Source organism: Erinaceus europaeus, chromosome 17, assembly GCF_950295315.1.
Source record: "Erinaceus europaeus chromosome 17, mEriEur2.1, whole genome shotgun sequence".
Classification (NCBI taxonomy): domain Eukaryota; kingdom Metazoa; phylum Chordata; class Mammalia; order Eulipotyphla; family Erinaceidae; genus Erinaceus; species Erinaceus europaeus.
In genome coordinates this window covers 80,216,269-80,243,387 of record NC_080178.1, presented here as the reverse complement: position 1 = coordinate 80,243,387, position 27,119 = coordinate 80,216,269, and the positions used below count along the sequence as shown (strand labels likewise).

The following is a 27,119-nucleotide window of genomic DNA, read 5'->3' as shown; positions in this document are numbered from 1 at the left end:
ATAAACTCAGGCCAGTGAAGCTTGATTGTGTAAGCGGTTTGGATTCACATTAGGATTTATTGCATGAGAACTTGGAAAGTTTCACATGAGTCTCACTTATTTAAAAAGAAAGAAAATCAAGTCTATTTGACTTAAGTACAATTTTCATCCAATATCTTGCCTAAGTATTTTTACACTGAAAGCAGCTTTAGAAGCTGTCAGGAGAGTAAACAAGGCCAGGTATAATTCTATTAGAAGCTTTCTCCAATAAATATTCCATGTCAAAAAAATGTAGCCTGCACGAGTGAACTTTGAAAGGTGCTATTGATCAGATATGGAGTTCTTGGAATAACGGGAAATTACTGGAGAGGAGAAATAGGCAGATGGTCTCTAGACAGGAAGCAAGCAGTGGCCTTCATTTTCACGGCCCTTGTCTGTCCTGCCCGATACTCTGCAGGTCAAGCTACCTCTGCCTGTGCTTTTGAAGTTCATATAACATGCTCCACCACAGGCAGGTGATCTCTAGACAGAACAGAAGGCCCTGAAACTTGCTCAGTAACAAAGCTGCTTCTCATTCAGAAGCTGCTGGATGCTAGCACTGTTGTTAGCCTTACGTGCTTTAGCTCAGGATTCCACAGTGACTTTCTAGGATAGGAAGTGACATCCACTTTCGGGGTAGAGAGAATGAGAATAGAGAGGTCGTTAACTTTAGTAGTGGATTTAGTCTGCAAAGTCCTACTAAGTCCAAGATTTAACAGTATTCACCTTGGGCTGTCTGAGACCAAAGCCTGTGCTATTGGGTTGTTGGAAAAGTCACGACACATTTCTCCATAGGCAATACATCGTGACTTTTACTTGCTGAGCACCAGTTTCAGTGTATGTCTGAGGGCAAGAGCTGTGACCCATCTGTGCCAGTTCTGGTGGGTGGGTCACTGGCCAGTGTCAGTCCAGTTAAGCATGTGGCCAGTGCCCAGTGCTTCATGTTCCTACCTATGTTGTCTCCTCAGTGGCAGTGGGGCATAAGAACCCTGGATTCAGTTGGAACATTTGGGTCTAGAACTTGATTCTTTGACGTCCTAAGTCTGGGAACTTTGCAGATATTTAGTCATGCAATTTCCTGCTTCATTTCAGTTCCTGCTCTAGTGGCTTCTCAGAGTTGGGAGGAAGAGCAGCTGAGAGGGCAGATCTGAGTGTATTATGAACTGTGGGTGCAGTGTCTGTATATAAGCTTACTTTCGGTGACAGTATTTCACATTGTCTTGCCTATGGTTCATTTTCTTGTTACCAATAGCAAAAAAATAAAATAAAATAAAAGAATTCTACGAAGACTATAAAATCTTTCATTCTCCCCACAGGAAGAAATTATGGAACCGGCATGTTCTTACTCCTTTCTTACCAATTCCAACATAATTGCCTTGGAAACCAGCTAACGCTCATCCAGATGTCCTCTCCACCTCCCCTTTTATGCGTTCTCCTTGTCCTTTTACACCGTTACCAGAATGGAGCACAGATAAATGTCTCTCACTTCACTCTGTACACCCACTGGTACGACACCTTTATGGAGACAAGGAAGTACTCGAGGGGAATACGCAAGAATCAGGGGAGAGTGAGACCACAGCCTCCCTCTTTAGCTGAACTAGCTTTCTTATGTCTGAGACCTTCAGGAGGGAGGCCTCTTCCTCTGAACCCGTTCATGGAACTTGAAAACTGACCAACTTTTAATAAATCTAATTCAAATATTCACCCCTCCCAACTGATTTTACATGTCTAAGTCTTACTTTTAAAGAACAAAATTCTTGAAAGAAAGTGGAATTAACAACTACTTTCTCATCTAAAACCAAATTTGTCAAAATCTTCTATCAACTGGGCTGGTGGAGCTTAGCAGTTCATTAGGGCTGGCTATGGATGTCCATTAGTCACTCTTTCTTTTTTGTAAGATTGTTGGGGCAGGGATGGGAGTAGGGAATGCTTTGAATAGCCCCTGTCAAAGCCAGGCATTAAATTTCGTAAAGTATTGAGATCACTTACCTCAACTTCCTTTTCAGTGAGTGGAGGGGCACTGTGAAAAAAAAAAAAAAACTACAGTGAAAGACTAGCAGGCCGTGTATCTCCTTGAATGGAATACGCAGCTGATGAGATGGAAGGGATCCTTTGTGTGAGCTCAGTATCCTCTGAGATATGCAGCCAGATGTTGACCTCCTACTAATTGTGGTGAAAAATATCAGATTCTGGTGTTCATCCTCCACCCTTGTCTCTACTACCATGTCATGATTTCACACAAATTATTGAATCTCTTGTAAGTCCCAGTTTTCTCATATGCAAGATGAGAATACTATCTACCTTGTAGGAGTTTAATGAATATTTGTACACATATGTGTATAAATGTGTACATATAATTCACATGTGTGTAACATCTGCTTGTGTGTTTGTGCAAGCATAGGTATGCATAAAAGTGCCCATGCGCATAGATACTGACATCACATCTTGCAGGCTCTCGGGAGATGCTAGCTATTATTACAGCTGGGCCGTAGGCTTGTTGTTAAGGACTTAAGAAAGCACATGTAATATATATTCACATTTGAGTAGCCATTATAAATGTTTCAGGGTTAGTCAGGTCTGCAAAAGGTGACCTTCTTCACTTGTGACAAGGGTGTAAGTGAACCAAAGAACAATAAAAGGTGAACAGACTGGCCAGAGCTCTCATCTTCAGGCAGACAGGAAACACTGAGCAGAGAAGTTGCATATTCTGCAGGGTTTCTCACTGTGTAACTCCTACAGACAACAATCCTTTTATCTGTACAGCCTTCTGATTTGCTGCTGCTACTTCTGCCTCTCTTACTGTTGACAAACTCTGGCCCCATTCTGCAACTCAGACAACGTAAATAATGCAGGGGCCCTTTCCTGTGCTGGGGTGGGATCCCACCAACGTCACTGGTCTTGGCAATAAAGCTCACCATCGATAAGATTCTCAGGAAACACAGCTTCCTCTCTGTGACGGGTGTGGAGGGACCCCAAGAGCAAAGGTAGGGGTCAGCCATCTCTGCGAGGTGCTGGTTCTCACCCCTCGCAAGGGACTGTGAGAGCCTTCCTGTCAGGATGAGCCATCATGGCCATCAAGTCAGCTGAGTACAGAGCATGAGATAAACAACTGCAGGGATGTTTGACACTTACAGTGACTGTCGTGACCCCACCCATCTGGCCCTTTCCTCTGTGAGTCAGCCCACATACTCTTAATTACCATACACAGCGTGTACATATTGTTAAATGGTTACAGACACTCGTGAACCTTGCCCCCCGACTGGGTATTCTGTGAAAGTTAGCCTTTCATCAGCTGCTAACCACAGATATGTTTCTGTTTTGCTCTCCTTTGGGGAGCTTTGCTCTGCAGCACACTCTGCTCTTAGAGCCCAGTCACCTCATTGTGGCCTCAGGGCCTTTGCTCTCACTGCACTTTTCCTTTCGCTCCACTTACTTTTGAAACAACTTTGTTGAAATAACATGCATATTTCATGAAAGATACTCTTTTTTATTTTTTAATATTTATTTCCTTTTGTTGCCCTTTTTGTTTTTTATTGTTGTAGTTACTATTGTTGTTGTTGATGTTGTCATTGTTGGATAGGACAGAAAGAAATGGAGAGAGGAGGGGAAGGCAGAGAGGGGGAGAGAAAAACAGACACCTGCAGACCTGCTTCACCAGCTGTGAAGCGACTCCCCTGCAGGTGGGGGTCCTCACGCTGGTCCTTGCGCTTTGCGCCACGTGCGTTTAACCCACTGCGCTACCGCCCGACTCCCTTGGATATTGCTTTTAAGTGAAATTATACACATGGTCTCTTATGACTGGCTTGTTTGTTTGTTTGTTTGTTTTCACTTAGCACAGTGTTTTCAAGGTTCGTTCACGTGATAACATGTATCAGCACTTCGTTTCTGTGGCTGAATATTCCACTGTGTGGACATACCGTATTCTGTTTCTCCATTCATCACCATCAGCAAAAATGACTGTTTCTGCCTTGAGGTGCTTATGAATAATTCTGTTGTTGAACAGTCGTGCACAGTGTGTGTGTGTGTGTGTGTGTGTGTGTGTGTGTGTGTGTGTGTGCGTGTGTGCGTGTGTGCGTGTATGCGCGTGTGTGCATGCGCATGTGTGCATGTGTGCATTTTCATTCTTTTTGCTATACACCTAGGTATGGGGTTGCTCAGCCATTCTATATTGAACTTTTTGAAGCACTGCCAGCCCATAGTAGCTGCTCCATGTTACTGAGGATTACAGTACGTACATCCTGACCAAAGTTCGTTGCTGTCCATCTTCCCTAAACTCGCTCTTCTGTTTGTGAAATAATACCTCATTATGGATGGCTTTGACTTGAATTTTCCACGTGATCATCTTTTTTCATGTACTTATAGAATCCTTACATAGATTTTCTTTTTCTTTTTTTAAATATATTTTCTGAAGAAATATCTACTGAAATCCTTTACTCATTTAAAAAGATGGTTGTCTTTTTATCACGTTATGAAAGTGCACAGGTCATGGAAATAAGTTCCCTAGGTAGATGTGTGGCTTGCAGACATTTCCTCCTGTTCTATGAGCTGCCTTTTCACTTCCTTTTTTATTTAATCAGAGGCTTCTCAGCTCGGGTTTTGATGGTGCCAGGAACTGAACACGAGCACTTGAAGTCTCAGGGACGAAAGTCCTCTGCCCGACCAACCACATTAATAGGTAGTACATGATTTTTTCGATTAAGCCACTACTTATTACTCCTACTGATGTTTTACCCTTGGGCACTTTACCCCTTTGCATTATTATTAACCAGCTACTGATCATATGTATCATTTAGGTTCTAGGGTACTATTTCTACTTAATCTACATGCTGACTCCATGAGCTCTTCTTGGTGAGGTTTAATCTCTGTTCACATAATATACATAGAACATGAAGCTAACTCCTTCAGAGTAAAACTAGTATATAACATTGTCTGTATTTCTGCTAAGGAAAACAATCTTGAAAGTCTAGCTTCCTTCTATTTGAAGGAAGTATCTTGTGTGACCATCTATCTCAAATCCCAAGCCAAAACTTGGTGCCTTGGGCCAAACAAAGGGTCTGTGTTTCTAGGCCCTCCTGACTTCAGCACCAAGGAGGCCAACTTGGTGGTCAGACTGATGGCTACTGGCACAATGCAGGGTAGCCACTAGCCAGAACCCCGCCTTCTAGTGGAGCTGAAACTCCCCAGCCAGGCCCTTCAATGCCACTTTTGTCTGGACCACTGGACCTTGACCCTTCCGGGATCAAGCATCATCACTGGTCATCCTCTGTGGCTCTTCTTGAATGTAACACAGGGGCTACCTAGTATGGGACTTCTGCAACCCACCCCTAACTTTACCTTCCAGGGAGAGACTTGTGGACCCGCAGTTTACGCAGCAGCACGTCAGAAATGTTGGGCATGACATCCAGGCCGCAGCTTGACTCTTCTTCCTCTTCAGCAGCAGCAGCAGCTGGGGAAAGTTCAGAAGGGACCCCTGGAGGAGGGGGAGCGTTTGCTTACAAAATGGCAATGCTAGTGATTTGCTCTGAGTGTGAGAAAGAACTGTGATATCTGTGCGATCTCAGTTACAGGCCAGGGTCTTTACAACTGCTATTCCAACCTCACAGTGACCCAGTAAGCTAGGACTTAATCATCCCACTTTATTATTGAAAAAAAAAAAACACATAGCAAGTTTAACTTACTTAGGTGACAGAACTAATAAACAGCACAGCCAGGCCCAGACCTTAGTTCTCTGTGTCAAATTCTGTTTTTCCAGTGTTTTCCACAGTACTGATCAGGCTCCTGTTGGTATCTGGGAGCTGGAAGTGGCTGGCTATTTGGAGATATTGTCTGGGAAAGTCCCCTCTTTGGCAGCCATCTTGAAAGGCCTGTACCTGCCTATTCTAATTCAAATGGGTTCAGAAGTTCCCTCATCCTTGTTCTACAAAGATACAAGCACTCCTGTGTTCGGAAGACAAACAGATTTTTCAGGATAAAGCTAATTGGATTGTTTGCAGATATCTCCTACTGCACTGAGTGAGCTGTATACTTAAAAATTATGGAAATAGCAAATTGTTTGTTATACATAGCTCACCTCAATTTAAAAAAAACACATGGTTTGAATATCTAGCAATGGTAAAATCCCCAAGATGAGAGAAACAGAATCATTTTTCTTCAGATCTTTCTATTACTACCTCCTAGTCAACAGAACGGAATGAATAGTCTTTTGTCACCCCCCCAGAACTATCCTGGGTCTGTGATCTGAAAGCACAAAAAAATAAGCTACATTCTCTCGCACAAATCTTTCTCCTGTTTGAAGACAGCTCTTGTGCTTGTCCGACTCTGGCTTCGTCTTTCCAGCTGCTCACGATGGACCTTTTCTCTGGGCCTCGCCCTGTCTGAGCACATTCTGATTAGTGCCGTCTCAGAGGCCCACGTATGCTTGAAACAGATCTGAGCAGAGTAGGTATTGATGCTTGTGAGTCAAGCAACATGGATTTGCTATGCCTTAAGAGTCGCTCAGTACGTTTTAGGTTAAAAGCCTCAGATCTCTTTACTCGAGCCAAATCAGATTCTCTCGTTCTGTACAAATAGTCACTTTGCATTTGTACGCAGGACTTTATAGTCACCCATCTTTTACTGTGTCTAATGGATTTTGACCTAGCACATTTCCAACTTGCTCGGTCGTTCTCCAGAATTGTGACTAACCCAGGTGTCAGGAGTATAGATGTAACTGTCTGCTCATCAAGAGACAATGTGCAGAGAGAACAGCAGGCCTCATTTGAGTCAAGATAAAGAATGCCTAATACTTGAGTGTGTCTGGTGCTCAGAGTATTTCAGCAAAGTGCAAAAGGCCATTTGTCAGAGACCAGACAGCCAGTGGTCTTTCCTTGGATATAAAACTGGAGTAGATATTCTCTCAGCTACCAATCACTTGTTGGGGTCTGGCCTGTCACTTACTGCTTTCAGACATTTCCAAATGTGGTCCCTCTACCCTTATATATTCCCACTGCAATTAGCAGGCATAATTAGTGGATTCTTGAGAAAAGTATTTGATGGATAGAGCCACACAGAATTTAATAAGCAAAAGCCATAGAAAAACCCCTGGGTGAAGAGAGAGAGAGAGAGAGAGGAGTTAGGGCTTCTGCTTTTGTCAAAATGGATGCCTGAACAGTGATGGCAGAACTGTTGGACTGAAGAAACAATCCCAAACAACACAAACATTTAAAACTAACCCAAACTAAGCCTCAAATACAAAAAAAGGCAATCATCTTTAAATGTAGCAACCATAAAAAAAAAAAGACAGAATTTACCGGGAATAAATATAGCACTTCTAATTTTGATAATGTTTTCTTCCCTCAAAGAATCAATACAGAGTGGTCTGGGAGGTGGTGCAGTGGGTAAGGTACTTGACTCATAAGCATGAAGTCCTGAGTTTGATCCCTGGAAACACATATACCAGAATGATATCTGGTTCTTTCTCTCTCCTCCTATCCCTCTCATTAATACAAATAAATAAAATATTTTTAAAAAGAATCAATACAGAAAGGAAAATGGGGGTGGGGTAGAAAGCATAATGGTTATGCAAGGAGACTCTCATGCCTGAGGCTCCAAAGTCCCAGGTTCAATCCCCCACACTGCCATGGACCAGAAATGAACAATGCTCTGGTAAAAAAGAACAAAACAACGACAAGACAGAAAGGAAGATGTGAGAGAAAAACTTTAAACAAAATACATCATCATAGAATGGGAAGGGAAGTAGACTGGGGGGGGGGGGGGTGTTAATAGGCGTTCCATTCTGCCACAGTAACATAGTGAAAGAAAGGAAGGAAGAACAGAAGGAGAAGAAAAAGAAGGAAGGTCTGTGTAGGGTTTGATTTTCTCAGTAGTGAGGAGGAGAGAGGGAAAACAGAATGATTGCACAATATTCTACAAGAGCTGGTTAGCTCAAGCAGTATGGGAGGTTTGTCAGAAAGCAAGACAGAAAAGACAATATGTGTAACAAGCTTGTCTGGGAGAATGAGTCGCAACAGACACGTGGAAATCCCCCATCCAGTTGCTGACCTTCCACTTCTGAAGAGAGTGTGAAGACCACACTCCTTAGATTATGTCCACCTTTTCCTTCCTGTGCTTGGCAGGGGAGTGAGAGGGGTTGCTGGGAAGAGTCGGGACGAGTTCTGAAAATAGACACTGAAAATAGATTCTGCCCTGGATGAGTGGGGTAGTTCATGACTCACTACTCTCAACCCAACAGAAGAAGACGTGATTCCATTTGGGTAGTTGACTCTCTACTCTCTACCCAACAGAAGAAGACGTGATTCCATTTGGGTAGTTGATGACTCACTACTCTCTACCCAACAGAAGAAGGTATGATTCCGTTTGGGACAATGAGCTCACGTGTTGGATGATGAACAAAGTTATAGAAAAAAAGAGCTGGAACCAGCACCACTCTCCACAACTTTGTCTGAACCTCCCCTTTCCCTCGCCATCCAAGAAGTAGCAGAACAGTCACAAATGACCCAGCGCTCACTCAGATGTGCAGCTGTGAGGAAGACAGAAATCTTAGATAAGGTATGAAGAAGTCAGCGAAAATTAACTACTTTATACATCTAGGGAAAGAGGGAATCCAGGTAGAAATATCCATATCAAAAAGAAAGGAGACGGGAGTCGGGTGGGCGGTAGCACAGCAGGTTAAGCGCACGTGGCACCAAGTGCAAGGACCAGTGTGGGGATCCCGGTTCGAGTCCCCCCGGCTCCCCACCTGCAGGGGAGTCGCTTCACAGGCGGTGAAGCAGGTCTGCAGGTGTCTGTCTTTCTCTCCCCCTCTCTGTCTTCCTCTCCTCTCTCCATTTCTCTCTGTCCTGTCCAACAACGACAACATCAATAACAACAACAACAATAAAAACAAGAGCAACAATAAATAAATAAATAAGAAAGAAAAGGAAAGAAAAGAAAAGGAAAGAAAAGAAAAGAGAAGAAAAGGCAGCCCAGGAGGTGGCACGGTAGATAAAGTGTTTGACTCTCGAGCATGAGTCCCAAGTCCAACCCCTGGCATCACATGGACCAGAGTAATCCTCCAGTTCTCTCTCTCCTCTCCTTTCTCATTAATACATAAGTTTTAAAAAGAGACAGAATGAAGACAAACAACAGGACGACTTAAAAAAATACTGTGGTCGGGTGGTGGCACACGTGGTTGAGCGCACGTATTATAGTGCGCAAGGACCCGGTTCCAGCCTCCAGTCCCTAACTGCAGGGGGAAAGTTTTGTGAGTGGTGAAGGAGGGCTGCAGGTGTCTCTCTGTCTCTCTCTATCACCCCTTCCCTCTGATTTATGGCTGTCTCTATCCAATAAATAAAGATAGTAAAAAATAAAAATAGGGAGTCGGGCGGTAGCGCAGCGGGTTAAGCGCATGTAGCGCAAAGCACAAGGACCGGCATAAGGATCCCGGTTCGAGCCCCCCGGCTCCCCACCTGCAGGGGAGTCGCTTCCCAGGCGGTGAAGCAGGTCTGTAGGTGTCTGTCTTTCTCTCCCCCTCTCTGTCTTCCCCTCCTCTCTCCATTTCTCTCTGTCCTGTCCAACAACAATGACATCAATAATAACTACAGCAATAAAACAACAAGGGCAACAAAAGGAATAAATAAATAAATAAAATTTAAAAAAAAATAAAAAAATAAAAATAAATACAAATAAAACATTTAAAAATACTGCAGTCAAGAGAGAAGGAAAGGAGGAAAGGCATGCAGGAGACAGCTGTTAGACAGCAGACAAAACGCCGCGAGAAGCACATGGAAATGCATTCATGCAAAAGGCACACCATATTTTGGCAGGAGTAGAAATTAAGACTTGAAAAAAATTTTAAACAGAAAATCAAAAGTGAGATGAAAAGATCACCAAAAGATGGAATAAGTCTACCAACTGAGGAAACAAATGGAAGAGCAAATCAACAGAACCGAGTAAGAGGCTATAAAATTTGGAGCCAGTATATTTTAAGTATGAAGAAATCAAAATAATTCTCAAATGTAGGTAGTTAGCCAAGTGATAGAGGTGGGGTAAATTAGCATAATGGTTCTGCAAAGAGAGTCTCATGCCTGAGGGTCCAAAGTCCCAGGTTCAATTCCCAGCACCACCATAAACCAGAGCTGAGCAGTGTTGCGGAGAAAAAAAAAAGACAAAGACAATGAGAAATGTTGAGATGAGCACAAGAAATGAAAGGAAGGAGGGAAGGATTGAAATACTGAAGGAATAATGGAACTGCAGTTAAGACTCTGATAAGAAATCTGTAGACTCAGATGTCTCTCAAGCAGTGGCTGAAACAAAAGAACAAAGAAAATATTCAAAGACATAGCGGGATAAAAAAAATATCAACTGGGGGAAAAGTTGAGCTTGCAGGTTGAAAGAGTATACTACATTAAAAAAAAAAAAAGATAGGGACAAATAAATGCTTCTCCAAATATTGTCACAGAAACCAGAAACTTTCCATAGCAAGAGATGTGGGCGTGAGCTTCTGTCTCCACAACACTGAATGCAGTGCTGCATCTACAAAATCTACACACCAAGAATTAACAGTTCTTTAATATCTGTATATACCTGTGTTCATAGCAGCTCAATTTATAATAGCCCAAACTGTGAAGCAACCTAGGTGTCCAACAATAGATGAGTGGTTAAGAAAGTTGTGAGATGGTGTGTGTGTGTGTGTGTGTGTGTGTGTACTATTAAGAATGATGAAGTCACCTTCTTCCCCTCATCTTGGATGGAGCTTGAAGGAATCATGTTAAAGCGGGGTCAGCCAGAAGGAGAAGGGTGAAGATGGGGTGGTCCCACTCATGATCAGAACTTGAGAAGCAAGACCAGAGGGGAAACACAAGCTGGGTTTGGTGTACTGCACCAAGCAAAGGACTCTAGGGAGAGAGGGGGGAGAGGGGAGGGAGGGGGTTCAGGAGAGTTTGGGGTCTTGCTGCATGATGGTGGAGGAGGACCTGGGCTGGGGCTGAGAGTGTGTGCAGACACCTGTCATGGTGAGATGTGAAAGTTTACCCATGTACCAAAAATTGTACTGTAAACCATTAACCACCCCCCCACAGAAATACAGACTTTCCTTTTTAGTAGATAGGACAGAGAGAGAAATTGAGAGAAGAAGGGGAGATAGAGAGGGAGAGGGAAAGAGAGACACCTGCAGACCTGCTTCGCTGCTTGTGAAGTGTCTCCCCTGCAGGTGGGGAGCCGGGGTTCAAACCCCAGACCTTGTGCATGGTAGTGCATGTGCCACCACTGGCCCCTAAAGACTTTTCCAAGCATGCTGGAATTTAAGGAACAAAACACTTCAGGCCCCTTCTAGGAAAACTATTCTAGTTGATAATGAAATTCGACTAAAGTTAATAAATCGGCCTTAATTTAGCAATCAGAGCAAAAAAATCTTTATGCAAGGTTTACTGTCTTATAGTGTGGGGAGTGACTCGGCCGGCGAGCAGGACATTCACTGCGGAGACTCCCGAGGGCTGGCATCACACGTGTGGGAGTGAGGCTCTGTCCTCCCACTCTCACGAAACTCTGCCAACATTAAAGAAAACCAGGAATCTTTAGAAAGCGAATCTTGCCAGGCAAGATATAAAATGACAGACTCACATGAGTCGGAGGAGGAGGAGGGGTGAGGACTGAATCCTCGTTCCTGTTAGAAATGGCGGCTGCAGAGTGGGGTGCGCATGCTATGGCCCTGCAAAGAGCTGAGTGTTCTGTCTGCTAAAGAAGCGACACGCGAGCCCCACCGACACAGGAAGAAACGCTCCGCTTCACTGCTCATTAGAGAGATGCAGGTGGAGCTGCATTGAGACTCCACTCATGCTTGTGAGAATGGCCTACATCAACCAAATGGGAAACGGCATGTGTCGCGAGGTGGAGTGAAAGAGGGAAAGGGGCCATGCTCCGCTGCTGGGGGTATCAGTGGAGACATAACACGGTGCAGCCCCTTTGGAGGACTGGATGGGCAGTCCTTAAACGAGTGAAAACTGAATTACTTCATGATCCAGCAGTCCCACTCTTGGGCATTTATCCAAAAGACTCGCAAACAGTAGTTCACAGAGACATAGGCACCCCTGTGTCCCAAGCATGGAAGCCACCTAGATGTTAGTGACAGGTGACTGCTCGTCTCTCTCATGTGGGATCTAGAGAAATTGCGACAGAGCAGAAGCAACAACTGTGAGCATTTGTGAGAACTGTGGGGAGTGGGGACACATGGCTGTGGTGGTAGATGCAGTGTGGAGCTGTGTCCTGTAATCTTACAGTCCTGTAACCCACTTTTCATCATGAATTAAAAGTGAAAGAAGTCGCAGTCTGACGATATAATAATAATAACTTAGCACTGTGTAAGTGGAGATGGAAAGGTAGGCAGAAATACTCCAATGGGGAGAAATGTGGCAGGAAGTCAGTCCTCATCAGGATTTGAAGCAGGCAAGGCAAAAAGCACCTCAGTGGCCCCAAACCCTTCATACATTTCATAATATATATTTTAAACTTCTAAAAGCTAATCTCTTTTGTTTGGAGGAAGCAATTGTCAGAGTTCAGCAAGTCCCACAGTTTCACTTCTCTTAAATTTGATTTCGAAAATTTTTATTTTAAAACACCTTTTAATTTTCAAGAAAGTAAAAGATGTATTTTATTTCAAAATTTATATATCAAAGCTATTTTTATTTTATTTTATTTTATTTTATTTTATTTTATTTTAGTCTCCAGGGTTAATCACTGAGGCACGGTGCCTGCACTACAAATCCACTGCTCCTGGAGGCTATTTTTTCCCTTTTGTTGCCCTTGTTGTTTATCGTTGTTGTTGTTATTATTGTTGTTGTCATTGCTGTCGTTATTGGATAAGACAGAGAGAAATCAAGAGAGGAGGGGAAGACAGAGAAAGGGAGAGAAAGACAGACACCTGCAGGCCTGCTTCACCACCTGTGAAGCGACTCCCCTGCAGGTGGGGAGCCAGGAGCTCGAACCCAGATCCTTACAACCATCTGTGAGCTTTGCGTCATGTGTGCTTAACCCACTGCACTACCACCTGGCCCCCCCAGCTATTTTTAGTTTTAAAAAGCAATATAGCTTACAAAATATTTCTCCTTCTACCATTCCTTCTGTATTTGTGAAGGGGATATTTGGTTTATATCATTTTTGTTTCCTTCTTTTACACACAGTCTTTTTTTTTTCCTTTTTTTATAGAGAGGCAGAGAGATTGTGAAAGAGACCACAACACTAAAGCTTCCTTCAGTGCAGTGGGGGCCAGGCTTGAACCTGGGTCATTCACATGACAGAGCAGAGCATTGTACAAGTGAGCTATTTCGCAAACCTCTGTGTGTGTGTGTGTGTGTGTGTGTGTGTGTGTGTGTGTGCATGTGCGTGTATGTGTGGTGTATGTGTGTGTGTTGTTTTTACTGCCACCAGGGTTTTCCCTGGGGCTTGGTGTCTGTGTCCATTTTCTCTCTGTGTCTTTCTCTCTCCTTTTACTTGATAGGACAGAAAGAAATTTGAGAGGGGAGTAGGAGAGAGATAAAAGAGAGAGAGGGAGGAAGGGAGAGGAGGAGGAGGGACCTGCAGCACTGCTTTACCACTCAGAAAGCTTCCCCCACTGTAGGTGGGGACTGGGGGCTTGAACCCTGGTCCTTGTGCATAGTAATGTGTGCTGTCAGTCAGGTATGTCACCACTGGCCCTATATTTAAAAAAATAATAATAACTGGAATTTATATAAAGAACATGAGCTTCTCAAAATAAAAATAGGAAAGTTATTTATTTTTTGTAATTTTTTATAACTATTCCCTTTTGTTGCCCTTGTTGTTTTATTGTTGTAGTTATTCTTGTAATTGTTGTTGGATAAGACAGAAATGGAGAGAGGAGGGGAAGACAGAGAGGGGGAGAGAAAGACAGACACCTGCAGGCCTGCTTCACCGCCTGTGAAGTGACTCCCCTGCGGGTGGGGAGCTGGGGGCTTGAACCAGGATCCTTAAACCCGTCCTTGCGTTTTGCACCATGTGCCTTAGCCCGCTGTGCTACCACCTGGTGGCCAGTAAAGTTATTTTTAAATATCTGCTTATACTAACTCATTTCAATGAAAGAAATAGTTTCTGGCAGCGTTGGGGATTTGGAATAGTGATTTGGGGGGTTCTGGTTAGACTTGAACACCAGGGTGACCCCCAAAACATCAAAGTTATTAGTTGGAAATAAACTTTCTTCAAATCCATCTTTTCAGTGAGATGTCTCCCCTGCCTGAGGCTCTGGGTCCCGAGCCTAGACTAGGGTGTGTGAAGAGCTGCCCATGCAGTGCACTCCATAGTCCCAGCTCACACTTCTCTCCCCATCCAGGTTCCTATACCCAGGTATTTCCTAGACACTGATGCCTGGATAAGAGTCATAAAGCCAGGTCAACAGCCACTACTTACTGAACATCAACTATGCATTCGATTCTCATTCATTCTTACAACAGTCCTGCCAACTATTGCCAAGCTCGTTTCCTGGGAGGAAGCTACCAGCTGAGAAACTGAGGCTCAGCAAGTTAATTCTCCAGGGTCCCAATTAGCTCATGGCAGAGACAGAACACTGAGCTAGGCCTGGCAGGCTGCCTGGAGGCAGCCCAGTTTCTCTGTGGACATCCACCATGTTCAGTCCCAGACCCCAGCAAGAGCTGCCTCCTGTGCTTTCCATCCTGACGAGTGATGCTTTCAGCCCCTGGGTGCTGCAGACAACTGGTAGTCCTCCTGGTCTCTCCCCCTGCCCTATCCTTTCACTGCGTCCTGCCCAGTGGACCTCCGAAGAGCTCTCTCTGACCTGTCCGTCTCAGTCCGGCCTCATCACCTCTCCTCAGGATAATGTCATGCCGGCTTGTCTGCTTTCTCCACATTCAGCCTCCTGCTTCAAGCCAATTTTCATAATCTCTCCAGAAGAATTACCCCCTAACCCAGTTTTGATGTAGATATTTATTTGCCTAAAAGTTCCTCCGGTCTTCCAAGTGTTCCTGAATGAAGTTCAAACTCACTAATCGGCCCTTAAAACTTTCACCCTTTTTGAACAGTGTCAACCCACCCCCCCCCACACACACACACCTCTGCTACAGTCCATACTTGGAACACATGTATCCGCCTGCCCCGTCTGTGCCAGGCTGAGCGCGACAAGGTGCTGGGCTGTGTGGGCTTGCTCTTGCTCTGCCTTCCCTCTGCTGGGATGCCCTTCTCTTCCTTGGCTCAAAGCTGCTTCTCCCAGAAACCTGCCCTGGCTCCCACCCCGTTCCTAGATGTCCATGTTCTTTAAAGGCCTGGCAGTCCAGTGACTTGTCTATCCTTGTGACTGCTGTCTTAGAAGGTGGAGGGGAGTTCACGCTTTATTCGGTGTCTCCTCAGTGCTCACTGTGCAGGGGAGTCGGTCTAGGGCTACACCACTGAGCAAAGCCAGCGCCTCTGTCCTCTGCAAGTTTGTCATCTTGGAGAAGGGAAAGGATCTGGAAGTGCGGGAAAGCCTGCCCTAAAAAGGGGGACTTTGGAGAAGCTCTCTGCAGACTATATGGGAGGGAGCCCATCAGGCGAAGGGGAGAGGAAGAGCAGTCTGGTTGAGGGGCATGTGCCAAAGGGGGAGGTGAGCTACTGCAGAGAGACCAGGGTGTTAGGTGAAGGGAGAGTGACCTTGAAGATGCAGAGGTGGGGGGCAAGGTCAGCCACATGCGCCCGCCAGACCTCCTACTGCCTCCAGCCACAGCAGCTCTGCTTCCCTGGCCCCACATGCTGGCCTACTGTGGATCCATTTCCCTGAAACATAATCCAGCTGAAACAAACATTTCAAAATCGCTTCTGTGCTGGAAAACCCATGAGACTGAGATTCAGATCTGCGGGCTCCAGTATCCACAAGTGTAAAAAGCAAAGCCGCCGCCCCCCCCCCCCCCCCCGCCCAGTGTACTGGGAAGATCAGAGATGCAGAATTAGCTGCACTGTGGAAGATGCTTCAGCCAACTTATTGAGGATGATTAAGCTGAAGAGAGTAGGATCTTGAGAAAATCATGCAGGAAGTCAGATACGAGAGCACAGATGGTGTGTGGAACTAGAACAGCAGAGCCAGAGACAAAAAGTAGGGAAGCAGCTACCAGGAGCTGGGAAGGTTTAATTTTCAGTGCACACCACAGCTTCAGTTTGGGATGAACAAGAGTTCTAAAGATGGCTAGTGGTGGCGCACCTGGTTAAGTGCACATCTTACATTGCTCAAGGACCGAGGCTCAAGCCCCTAGTCCTTACATGTAGGAGGAGGGAAAGCTTCACAAGTGGTGACGCAAGGCTGCAGGTGTCTGTCTCTCTCCCTATCACCCCCATCCCTCTCAACTTCTGGCTGTCTCTATCCAGTAAATAATAAAGATAATAAAGTTTTTTTAAAGGTGGCTCGTGGTGGTGGGCTACAATATGAATGTACTCAATATCACTGACCACTGAGCTAGCTGACCACTGAGTCTGCTCAGCACTTTAGGATATATATATTCCATGGGATGACCTCACTCTCAGGCAGAAGTTGAAAAACAAGATCAGAAGAAAAAACACAAGTAGAACCAGAACTGGAGTTGGCGTATGGCACCAAAGCAAAAGACTCTGGGGTGGATGGGGGGAAGAGTACGGGTCTGAAAAGGATGCCAGAGGACCTAGTGGGGGTTGTACTGTTATGTGGAAAACTGGGAAATGTTATGCACGTAAAACATTAATTCCCCAATAAAGAAATTAAAATATATATATGTATATATTCCACAATAAAAATAAACACAAAGCAGCAGCAGGAGCTAGTGAACTATGAAAGAAAATGAGGAGCAGAGGAAAACTCCAGAGCTAATGGGACTTACCCACTACCTGAAGGTACCCAGAGTGTGCAGTTCACAGGGGAGGGCGTGTGGCATGAACAGTGACGTGGAGAAGGCAACCGGCCACAGTCAGGAGGGGCTGGAACCCACCTCTTTGCCACCTCAGGGCACTCACAGTGTCAGCTGCATCTTTATGGACCTGTCTTAACTCCCCGCCACGTCTCATGTGGCTCGTTGTTCACTCAGCGAGTACTCGTGTCAGGCCTAGTAGTGATGGGAACCATGATGAGCACATACTGACTGAGACGCAGGCCTAGCCCGCGACACAGAGCCCTCCGGAGCCTGCACCCTGTGGGTAATGATGGCTGACACCTAGACGCGCTTGCTTGGCAGCAGGGACTTCCACAAGTGTTGACCTAGTCACCGCTGGCCCTGCTTTACATGCGCGCTGGGCTAGGCAGGGCATCAGGCCCAGGGGGGTCGGTTACGTGGCTGCCCGTGCCCGTCAGTGAAAGAGGCAGGATTTAAGTCGGACTACAGTCCTGGGAGAGCTGTGCCTCGTAGAGGTTCCAGAGGGGCTGAGGGTGGGCCCTGGGGACTTCTGGGAGCTGGTGTGCCTCCTAGGCCTCAGAGGGTCAGGACTCCGCCCGAAACATGGAAAGAGCAGAGTCAGGACAGGGGGTTGGGGAAGGCAGGAGTCCACGTTGCTGTTTTCAGAAGATGGACTGGCTGGGTGGGGACTTGCAGTCTTCTCTGAGGGGAGAACTGGGGTCTGAACTTTGTGGTGACAGCAGATTGGAAAGCAAAAGATGGCTCTGGGGTCCTGAAAAGAGGAACTGTTCTATGTGGGCGATTTCCTGGGTGTAAGGGGAAAAGGAGATGTCAGAAGTTCAGGCCTTGGTCACCCCCCCCCCCCTCCCCTGTCAGAAGTTCAGGCCTTGGTCACCCTCCCTCCCCTGTCCCAGACTCACTAGATTAACAAAGCTCAGATGACTGGCGGGGCCAGGAATGGGGGCAGGTTGGAAGGGGGACAGTTTAGAGGTTCACTGAGTGGACAGGAAAGGGACCTGATTCATTTATTCATCCGCAAATATTTACCAAGGGTCTGTTCTGTGTCCGGTCCACACTGCAAGGATGGACAAAGGTCCTGACAGGAAGTCTAGTGTTTACATAGTCGCTTCTTTAAGCCAGTGAGAAAGAACTGAGCCTTGGGCTCATCTGCCAGCCCCACCTACCTTTTTCCTGCTCAGCTGCTTCACTGAGTTCTGGAAGCTTGAGCCCCACTAAATTCTGATTTCTCATCAGGATGTGTTCCTATTTTAAGAAAAAGACATTTCACATACCAGGCAAGATGCTTCTCCTGAGTTCAGACTATGACTCTATGACTCTGAGATCAACCAGCCTTAGGTGGGAGACACGAGAGTTAGCCTCGGAGGGGATGGGCACCATGACACAAGGAGTATCGACAGACTCTGGAGAGACAGCTCTCAAAGAGACGCCTGGAGCCTCACCTTCAGTGAGTGCCATAGTCCTCCAGTGAGTAGTTGTCCTTAGCAAGGTACACTTTGTAAATAGGCCTGTGGGCCGCATAAGTCACTAGCCGCGCTGTGACCGCTGTCTGTAGACAGCTGGAGAACCAAGGGAAGCAAGGCCAGGGCTCTGGGGATGAGAGAGGCATTTGTCAGTCGCATGGGGCTGCTGTCAGCTGTGGTCTTTGGCGACAGCGTCATGGCTGTGTTCTGAGCCAGTCGGGGTTTCCTGCCCTGTCGTCTGGACAGCGACTTACAGGACTGGCAGCCCCTCCCTCCGTTCCTCGGTGGCCTGCACCTCTTCCGTTAAGCTCTGCAGACGACGAGCACTGTGGAGACGGGTGCAGTGTGGAGCTATACCCCTATAATCTTAGAATCTTGTAACCATTTTTAAACCAATAATTAAAAAAAAAAAAAAAAGCTAAAACAAACTCTCCAGAAAAAGGGGGCTTGAGAATTAGGCCCCCAAGGCAGTAAGTAGTCTGGGGCCTCAGCAGACTTCTGGGTAGACAGGGCGCTGAGGGCAGGGAGGCCGCACCTACTCCACGTCAGTCAGCCCTGCACCAGCAGCCCCAGTGGAAGTGCCTGGTCCGGCTCTTCACGCCTGTGGTTTGAGCTATAAACATGGATTTTCAGTGTCCCCCGGGACAGAAGCCACTTGAGCGGTCTGCTCTGTGGGTGAAGAAGGACAGGAAGGAACCAGTCCAATAGAGGGTGCAGTGGTCCGAATGAAAGCCATGGACCGGGGCCCTTCCTTAATAACCCAGAGCCTACGGCCAACCAGTTGTCAGCACCCTGGATTAGGGTGGGCTGCTCAGTTCAGACAGTCAGTGACGTGGGGCCTCCAGGTGCTCTGTGACTGTCTTTGCTGCAGAAGGAGACGTGCCGGGACGTGGAGGTGGCCCATGAAGGGAAATGCTTAAACAGTTGTCTGTCCCCTGGTTCCACCTTCCCCAGGGATCTGGGGCTGAAGCCTGACAGAGGCAACCCCTCCAGGTCCTATGCTAAGCCACTAACTAGCAGGGCCTTCTTGGCTGTGGAGGGTTTTCTGTGTAAAACGTTGGCATCCGCAGCTAGCCAGGCGCCAGCTCCCCGAGAACCTCTGTCTCAGAATATTGTGGGAGTTTTCTCAACAGGACAGTGTCTAGCCTTGTAGCATGGCACTGCTAGCACAGAAACCCCTCATTTACGCTTGACTGCTGTCAGGTGCCTCTCCTTCCTTCTTTGTCCCGGGCCTGCTCTTTCGCTACGCTGAGAGCCTTGTCTGCGACCATACCACCCTGAACACGCCCGATCCTGTCTGATCTCGGAAGCTGGGAGAGCCTCAGCCAGCACTCGCTGTGGGAGTCTTTGCTGCCATGGCCTGCGCTCTGGGCTGACCCTCCCTCTGTGGGGGAAAGGCAGGATAAGGACGCTTTGTCACGTTAAGGCCTTCCTTCCGTACACCACGTGTTTCTCACACACAACTCTGGGTGTCCCTGGTCACCTCTTAAATGGGATGGCAAGCCCCCAGAGAGCCCACAGTGCCTAGTTTGACAACCAGTAAAAGTTGGGAGCATCCCAGACATTGGAAGAGGTTCGCCACTGAAGGATGTGCAGCCCCTCCAGGCTGTGAGGCATTAGGAAGGGAGGGGAGGCTGCTCCATCTTTGCTCAGTCCTGGCCATGACAGGGGTTTCCTGTTTATGAGCCACTATCTCTGGCCAGAGCAGGAAAACAGCCTAGGGCTTGGGACCCAGGCATCCCTCCATGCCAGCAACTTCCCCTTTCAGTGCGGTTTTCCCTGACAACTGTGTTCTAGACTGACCTTTCCCTAAGAGGGGCGAAGGGCATCCAAACTCGGTGCGCATGAAGAGGGTACTACATAACAAGGCTGGTTCTTCACATGGGGAAAGTCCTGACTCTGGTCTTCAGCCCAAGGGGACCAGCAGTGCACACCCTCCCCAGCTGGCCCTAGGAACCCACCTCTCGGAGCTTGGTCAGTTTCTGCATCCGCACGGGCTGCACTTGGATCTGGAAGTCTTTGAGTCCGGGTGCTTTGGCCAGCTTGCTGCCAGCTTTGCCTGGGAAACACTTCTCTTCCTCCCCTAGCGGCAGCTTGGCAAGCACTTTTTGGAGCAGAGGGCCAGGCTCTTCGGGGCCACTGTCCCAGGAGACCCCCCGCAGCAGGGGGGCTCTGGACACGGGGGATCGCAGTTCAGCCTTGGAGCCAGCCTTGGGTCCCAATGGCTCGCCAGCTGTGCCTTTCCCCTGTGGGTTGGAGGTTACTGTTCCTCCAGAGCTCTGGGCCGGGCCTCTGGGCAGAGGACTGCCCTCCTTGGCTGTCTTCGAGAGCGGTTTCCCCAGTTCACTGTCAACGGGGCCAGGCTGTGGGCTGTTGAGAGCCATTTTGCCACCACTGCCTGCTCCAGAAGCTGGGCCCCTGCCTGTGGCCTCGGGGTGCCGCCGGGGGTCGCAGTTTTCCTTTTGTTCCATCGCAGTGTCTTTGGACTTGTCAACGGTGGCAGAGCGAGGAGTCAGCCTGCCCTGAGACACTTTCCTCTGGTCATTCTGCTTCCGGTCAGCTAGCCCTTTGGGGACATTCTGAAAGACACAAGATGCAGCTGGGACCCTAGAGGTAGCTTGAGGAGGACAGAGGCAGAGCCAGTTCCAGTGTGTGATATCTGCCCTACAGGCCCTGCCAAAGGGTCTGTGCACACGAGCACTGTAGGTTGTCAGCCAGATCCGAGTCAGTCAAGGGGATCCAGAGACAAGCCTGGTGTTCATAAGAACAGAATAATAAGGCCAGCAGTTCACGGATCTACCAAGAACATCCTAAGGCCTAGAAACTGAGGACAATAGCACAGAGAGGGTATCAGCCACAAGTTTTGGTCCCAACTCAGCTGCCCCACTCCAGGACTGTCTGGCAAGGTCCTTAACTCTTAGGAACTTGGATTTCTCCATCAGATTTGTGAACTTTCTGAAACTGCAGCATATGGATACATGTGCATGTGTCTGATGTGTGTATTTTTCTAGAACACCCTACAGCTTTCAATAATTTCTCAGAGTTCTATGATCTAAGAAGTTAAGAATCATGAATAATAAATTAAGTGACTCTTGCAAAGATAAAGTCTTAAAGCTCAGAAGTTTTAAGAAGCTTTTTCTGTTTCCACAGAAGAGAAACCTCCTTCATGGAGAGCCTGTGGGTCTGTGTTGGGGTATCTGTGCGACTGCTGTGTGCGTGTGTGTGTGTGTGTGTGTGTGTGTGTGCGTGCTTGTTGAAACTCTTCCAAAGAACTCCATCCCAATGGCTAAGTGGTAAGGGCACAGGCTTTGCCTAGATGAGGCCCCAGGTTCAATCCCTGACCCAGCATACGGTCAAACTGGACTCTGGCCAGTCTCTGAATAAACATACTTAAAAGTAAACTAAAATACAATCAAAGAACCCGATTTCAGACCCAGTTCCAGGTGAGACTGAGTTCTAAGCTGGCCTCACACTACCTCAAGCACTTTGCTCTGAGCAGGTGCGGGCCCTCCACTGCTCAGCAGAGATGAGACTTTCCCAACTTCCCCCAAGAAGGATCAGAGCCTTCCTATACTGCTGATAGTCCTGCCTACCTGGTAGTGGACCTAGAAGTCCTTTAGTCTTTGGCCAGCAGTCTGGCTGGCGTGCAGGTCCACCCTGCTCCCTACCCCCTCCATCTCCAACTTCTGGCCACAGCGGGGCAGAGGGACCCCCATTCACTTCTCCAGCTGCCCCTTTGGACATGAATTCACACTTGCAGGCTGTGAGGGCCAGAGTAGATTCCTGGGAGATGATGTCTTCTACAACAAATCATCTAATTGGGCAGAGCTCAGACTCACAGGTTTGCCAAGGTGTGGTGAAGAGACTTCGGCTTCATTCCCCTTCTGCTGGAGAAAGTAAACACAACCAAGTCAGCAAACACACACCAAGACTGTGTCTCCTCTTGAAATATTCTTCAGAAGTCCCTATCAACGGTAGGGCCAGGGACGGCCTCTCGAGTCTTAGGAAGTGACGGAAGAGACTTTCTACATAGAAACCCCAGATGGGGCCCAGTTACCTGTGATTGAGCTCCTGGAAGGGGAGATTGGGAACCACTGCATGCGTCCAAACCTGGAATAGTCCCGACACTGATGAGTGATGTCAGCACCCCAGGACCCTGGGCTGTCCTTCAGCAAACACTCCACCTCCCCAGAAGGTCCTCTCTCAGCTTCTCTAGGCTTGGAGGCCAGTAGCACGACCAGTGGTTGACGCCCCCCCCCCATGCCAACTCAATTTTTATTCACTCATCAGAGAAAGCACATGAGGGAACTGGGGTTGAGGGAAGTCAAGGTCACAAAGCTAGGAAGTATCAGTGGTGGGGTTAGAACCTGAGCCTGAATTTGCCACACAGGGTTCTCTCCTGGCACTCTGCCGCTTTCTCTACTAGGCTGAGGGTATGGCACTGAGGGGGCTTCTCTCTGAGGTTTCTCTAGCAGGAAAGAGTTCCAGCTATCTAACCGTTGACTCTGCCCTGTCCTCATTCAGCCTGCCTCCCCTTGGGTTAGGCCTACCTCCCCACACTAGTTCAAACACCCCTATAGACAGTCCACCTGCCTTCCCTGGGGCGGCCCAACCAGGCCCAGCTGGGAGCCACGCTGAGGGTCCAAACAGGGGTATGGTGGGAAACCTGCAGTCTGGGGAAATGGCTAGATAGCGCCCTCTTCGGACCAGGGAAGAGAGTGCCCGGGGTCTGGGCCTCACCTGGCAGCGTGGTGACCGTGAGTGAGTTGCTCCGAGAAGACGCAGGAGAAGCTCCGGGGCTGAGGTTTGGGGAAATAGCTGTGGAGACAGAGAGACTTGGCCAGTGTAGCCTAACAGGCATTTCTGAGCCCAGGCAAGTGGGGCTGTGCTGATTCTGGACGGCCACATAAATTTCTCAGCCCTGTTCAGAGTCCCACTACTGTCAGCCCAAACTGGGGGGAGGGGGGAGGTAAGGACTAGGTCCTTTAGGAATCACTGAGGAGACAGCAAAGGGGCAAGGACCAGGATCACATTCCTCAGACTGCCTGAAAAGCACCTTCTAGAAACAGGACCGGACATTGCTTGAAGGGCACATCCCCAAAGGCTGTACCCCAGAAACCTACCAGGATGGCCTGACTTAAATGCTCTTAAAAGACCCGTCTACCCTCTGTGCATGGGAAACGAAAACGAGTAAATAAATGGCATTACATGAACCTAAAAAGCTTCTGCACATCAAAAGCAAACTACACAAGGAGAACCAGGCAGCAGAGTAAATGAGAGGCAAAATTGGTACAGCTCAACAAAAGAAGCAAAAATAACCCGATAAAATGGGGGCAAGAGCTAGACAGTTTTCTAAAGAAGAGACACCCATGGCCCACAGACACACAAACAAATGCTCCAGCTCGACTATCATGAGAGAAATGCACCTTAAAACGACACTGAAATGCCACCTGAGACACACCTGAGACAATGGCTTACGGCAACAAACCAGGAAATGACGTCAACAAACCAGGAAATGACGTATGTTGCAGAAGTTGTGGCGAAAAGGGAACCCTGCTACATTGCTGGCGGGAATGCAGACTGGTGCAGCCCCTCTGGAAGACTGTCCTTACACACACACAAAAATGGAAGCACCTTATGATCCAGCAATACCCAGTGGACACTCAGACACTAAGTAGAAGAGACACGTACACCCATATATGTTCATAGCTGCACGACTCACAACAGCCAAAGAGTGGAAGCAGCCTAACTGCCCATCAGCAGACGGCTGGGTGAAGAGTGACGGGGTGTGTGATCCATAGAATATACTCTGCAGTGAACAAAGACGGTATTATGTCTTTGGGCACAAAATGGATAGAACTGGAGGTGATTGTGCTTAGCAAAATAAGTAAAGAGATGAAAGACAGGTACCAGATGGTTTCACTTGTAAATGGAATCTAGAGAGCTGATTTATATGCACTTGCCAAAAAAAAAAAAAATCCAAACAAAACAAAAGCAAGCAAACTCTAAGCCTTGTGAAAACTAGTGTGGTGATCTTTGAGAGGCTGAGGAATGGGACGCAGAACTCTGGTGGTGGGTGTGGTGTGGGATTACACACTGCCATCTTATAGTCTTGGAACAAACTATTAATAATACATAAATATTATATAATAAAAGCTTGTGGAATTACACGCTGCCATCTTACAGTCTTGGAACAAACTATTAATAACACATAAATATTACATAATAAAAGCTTGTGGAATTACATGTTGTCATCTTATAATCTTGGAACAAACTATTAATAACACATAAAAATTATTTAATAAAAGCTTGTCTACCCCAACTGTTTGCTTAGAAAGAAGAGTGACTTCACAATAAGGGTATTATAGCAGGAAGATGTCAGAGCCTAGAAAAAAAAAATCTAATAATTAAATTCCCCAAAGATGTGGGAGATCGCATTTCCTTTCCCACAGTACCTGAGAGCCTTCCTGAATGCACAGTTTGGAAATTAATGAGCAGAAGCCCAGAGGATTTCTCTCCATCCAGGATTCAGGGAGTGGGGAGCCCAGGTTAAGTTCATGGACTTAATATGGGCTGACATTTTTAGGTCAAACAGGCAGCCTCAATGATCACCCACAAACACCCCCAAATGAAAAGTTTTCTGGGCAAAAGCACTCTCCCTGGAGGACACATTCCATGGAGCCCACTTCTGGGACCGGGAGGCAGATGACTCAAAGGCCACCCCAGAGCTACCTTGGGGGTCCACCCCCCACGTCCCCTCAGAGGTGCTCAGCCCCCCAGTCCACTCCCGCGTGCGCTACCTGAAGGAGAGTCTCCGGGGCTGCTCCCAGACCTCCTCCCGCGCCGTGCCAGGAACTTCTCACTCACTGACTTGGCCTCTGCCAGCAGCGCCAGGTTTTTCTTCTTGTCTTCTTCTGAGATGCTGATGTCTGGCAGCTGGTCATTTACTAGGTCGATAACATGCCCGGCAGGGTCTGCAGAGGGAGGTGTGCTTGAGGTGAGAGGCCCCGCCACCCACACCTCAGCCTGAAGCCGGCAGTGGGCTGCTGCAGTCACCTGTGGTTGTGGCAGGTCACTTGTCCCAGATGTTCGCGGAGCCGCCCTGGCTCCCAGTACTGTCCTGAATGCCGCCATTAGGGAAGGCCCCCCAGAGCCCCCCCTCCAAGCTGTCTGCCCCCCCCCCCCAGCGTGTTCCTCCATCAGGTCTCTGTTTCTCTAACAAGCATGGAAGCTGTGGTGTCTGTCCACACGGAGGAATCCAGAGACTATGAGGCAGAGACACCAGCAGCTCTTCTCAGGGTGAAGGGCGCCACTTTCTACTCAGATGCTCCCAGCTGGGGTCACTCCACGGCCCTCCCTCTCCTCAGGTGCCCCCCTCCCAGACGATCATCAGCCTAGGCGTTTACTCCCCCAGGTCTGGAACCTGTGCCTTGCTTCCATTCTTGCTCAAGGCCTATAGCCTGTGCAAGTACAGCTGCCAGCTCGAGGCCCCTGCCTTGGGCTCTCCCCTTCACCCACCCCCTCTCTCAGACCAGACTAAAAGCCCCACCTCGCCAGGTGCCTCCAGGGCCTCAGTGTTGTGTCCAGATGCCAAACTGGACCCAGTCACTTCTGCTGCCCACACACGCACCTCTGGAGACCCGTTCCCTCCAACCCTCCCAGTGATACTCAGGCCATTGGGGGTGGGGGGTGAGGACCAGGATTACACTCCTTAGACTGTCTGGCTTGACCTTAAATCACCTTGCAGAAACCTAGCATTGCTTGGCAGATAAAGACCCGAAGGCTGATAGGCTAATGTTTTATAACAGAAACTTTATTTTATCTTTTTCAAATCAATAAATCAGACAGGTCAATCACCCTCCCTCAGCGGTGGACCTTCATAACCCCCCTAGCCTTTATCCTTCCTTCTTCTTGTCATAGCACCCCACACATGAGGTAGCATCCCTCTGACTCTCCTCCCCCTCCCTCCCTTAGATAACTAAAAGAGCTAGCCCCCACCCCTCCGCTCACCCCACGTACAGGCATGGGACCCTGCACCATTCTGAGCCGGTCAATGAGCTCACTCCCTGGTCACAGTGACTGGCTCACTGGAAGTGGTCATGGGAGGCCAGTGAGAGGCAGTCAGTTTGGGTATTGTGTTCCTATTCAGAAAGAGAAATTCTTTCCACTGATGGGCCATAAACCTGAAGATACTCCCCCCCCCACCACACACACGCAGACACGCACGCACACACATACACACACACACTCACACGCACATGCACGCACTCACACACTCGTGCACATGCACACACATGCATACTCACATGCACACACTCACGCACACACTCGCGCACACGCACACACACTCACATACATACTCACACGCATACACTCAGACACACACACGCACACTCACACACACTCACACACACTCACATACATACTCACATGCACACATTCACACACACGCACACACTCACTCACATACATACTCACACGCACACACTCACACACACGCATACACTCACACTCACATACATACTCACACGCACACACTCAGACACACACACGCACACTCACACACACTCACATACATACTCACACGCACACACTCACATACACGCACACACTCACACTCACATACATACTCACACGCACACACTCAGACACACACACACACTCACATACATACTCGCACACACACACTCACGCACACGCTCACACTCACATACATACTCACACGCACACACTCACACACATGCATACACTCACACTCACATACATACTCACATGCACACACTCAGACACA

General features: G+C 47.8%; 1 protein-coding gene across 1 annotated transcript in view; it reads right to left on the bottom strand.

The window, feature by feature from the left end:
* IRAG1 (inositol 1,4,5-triphosphate receptor associated 1) overlaps positions 1-27,119 on the bottom strand; it is a 77,773-nt gene that overhangs the window by 26,832 nt on the left and 23,822 nt on the right. Inside the window, 9 exon segments of the mRNA XM_060175826.1 lie at positions 745-772; positions 1,880-2,038; positions 5,353-5,488; positions 18,032-18,110; positions 20,290-20,907; positions 22,168-22,215; positions 22,386-22,438; positions 23,069-23,146; positions 25,129-25,302. Coding sequence (XP_060031809.1) covers positions 745-772; positions 1,880-2,038; positions 5,353-5,488; positions 18,032-18,110; positions 20,290-20,907; positions 22,168-22,215; positions 22,386-22,438; positions 23,069-23,146; positions 25,129-25,302 — 1,373 coding nt within the window.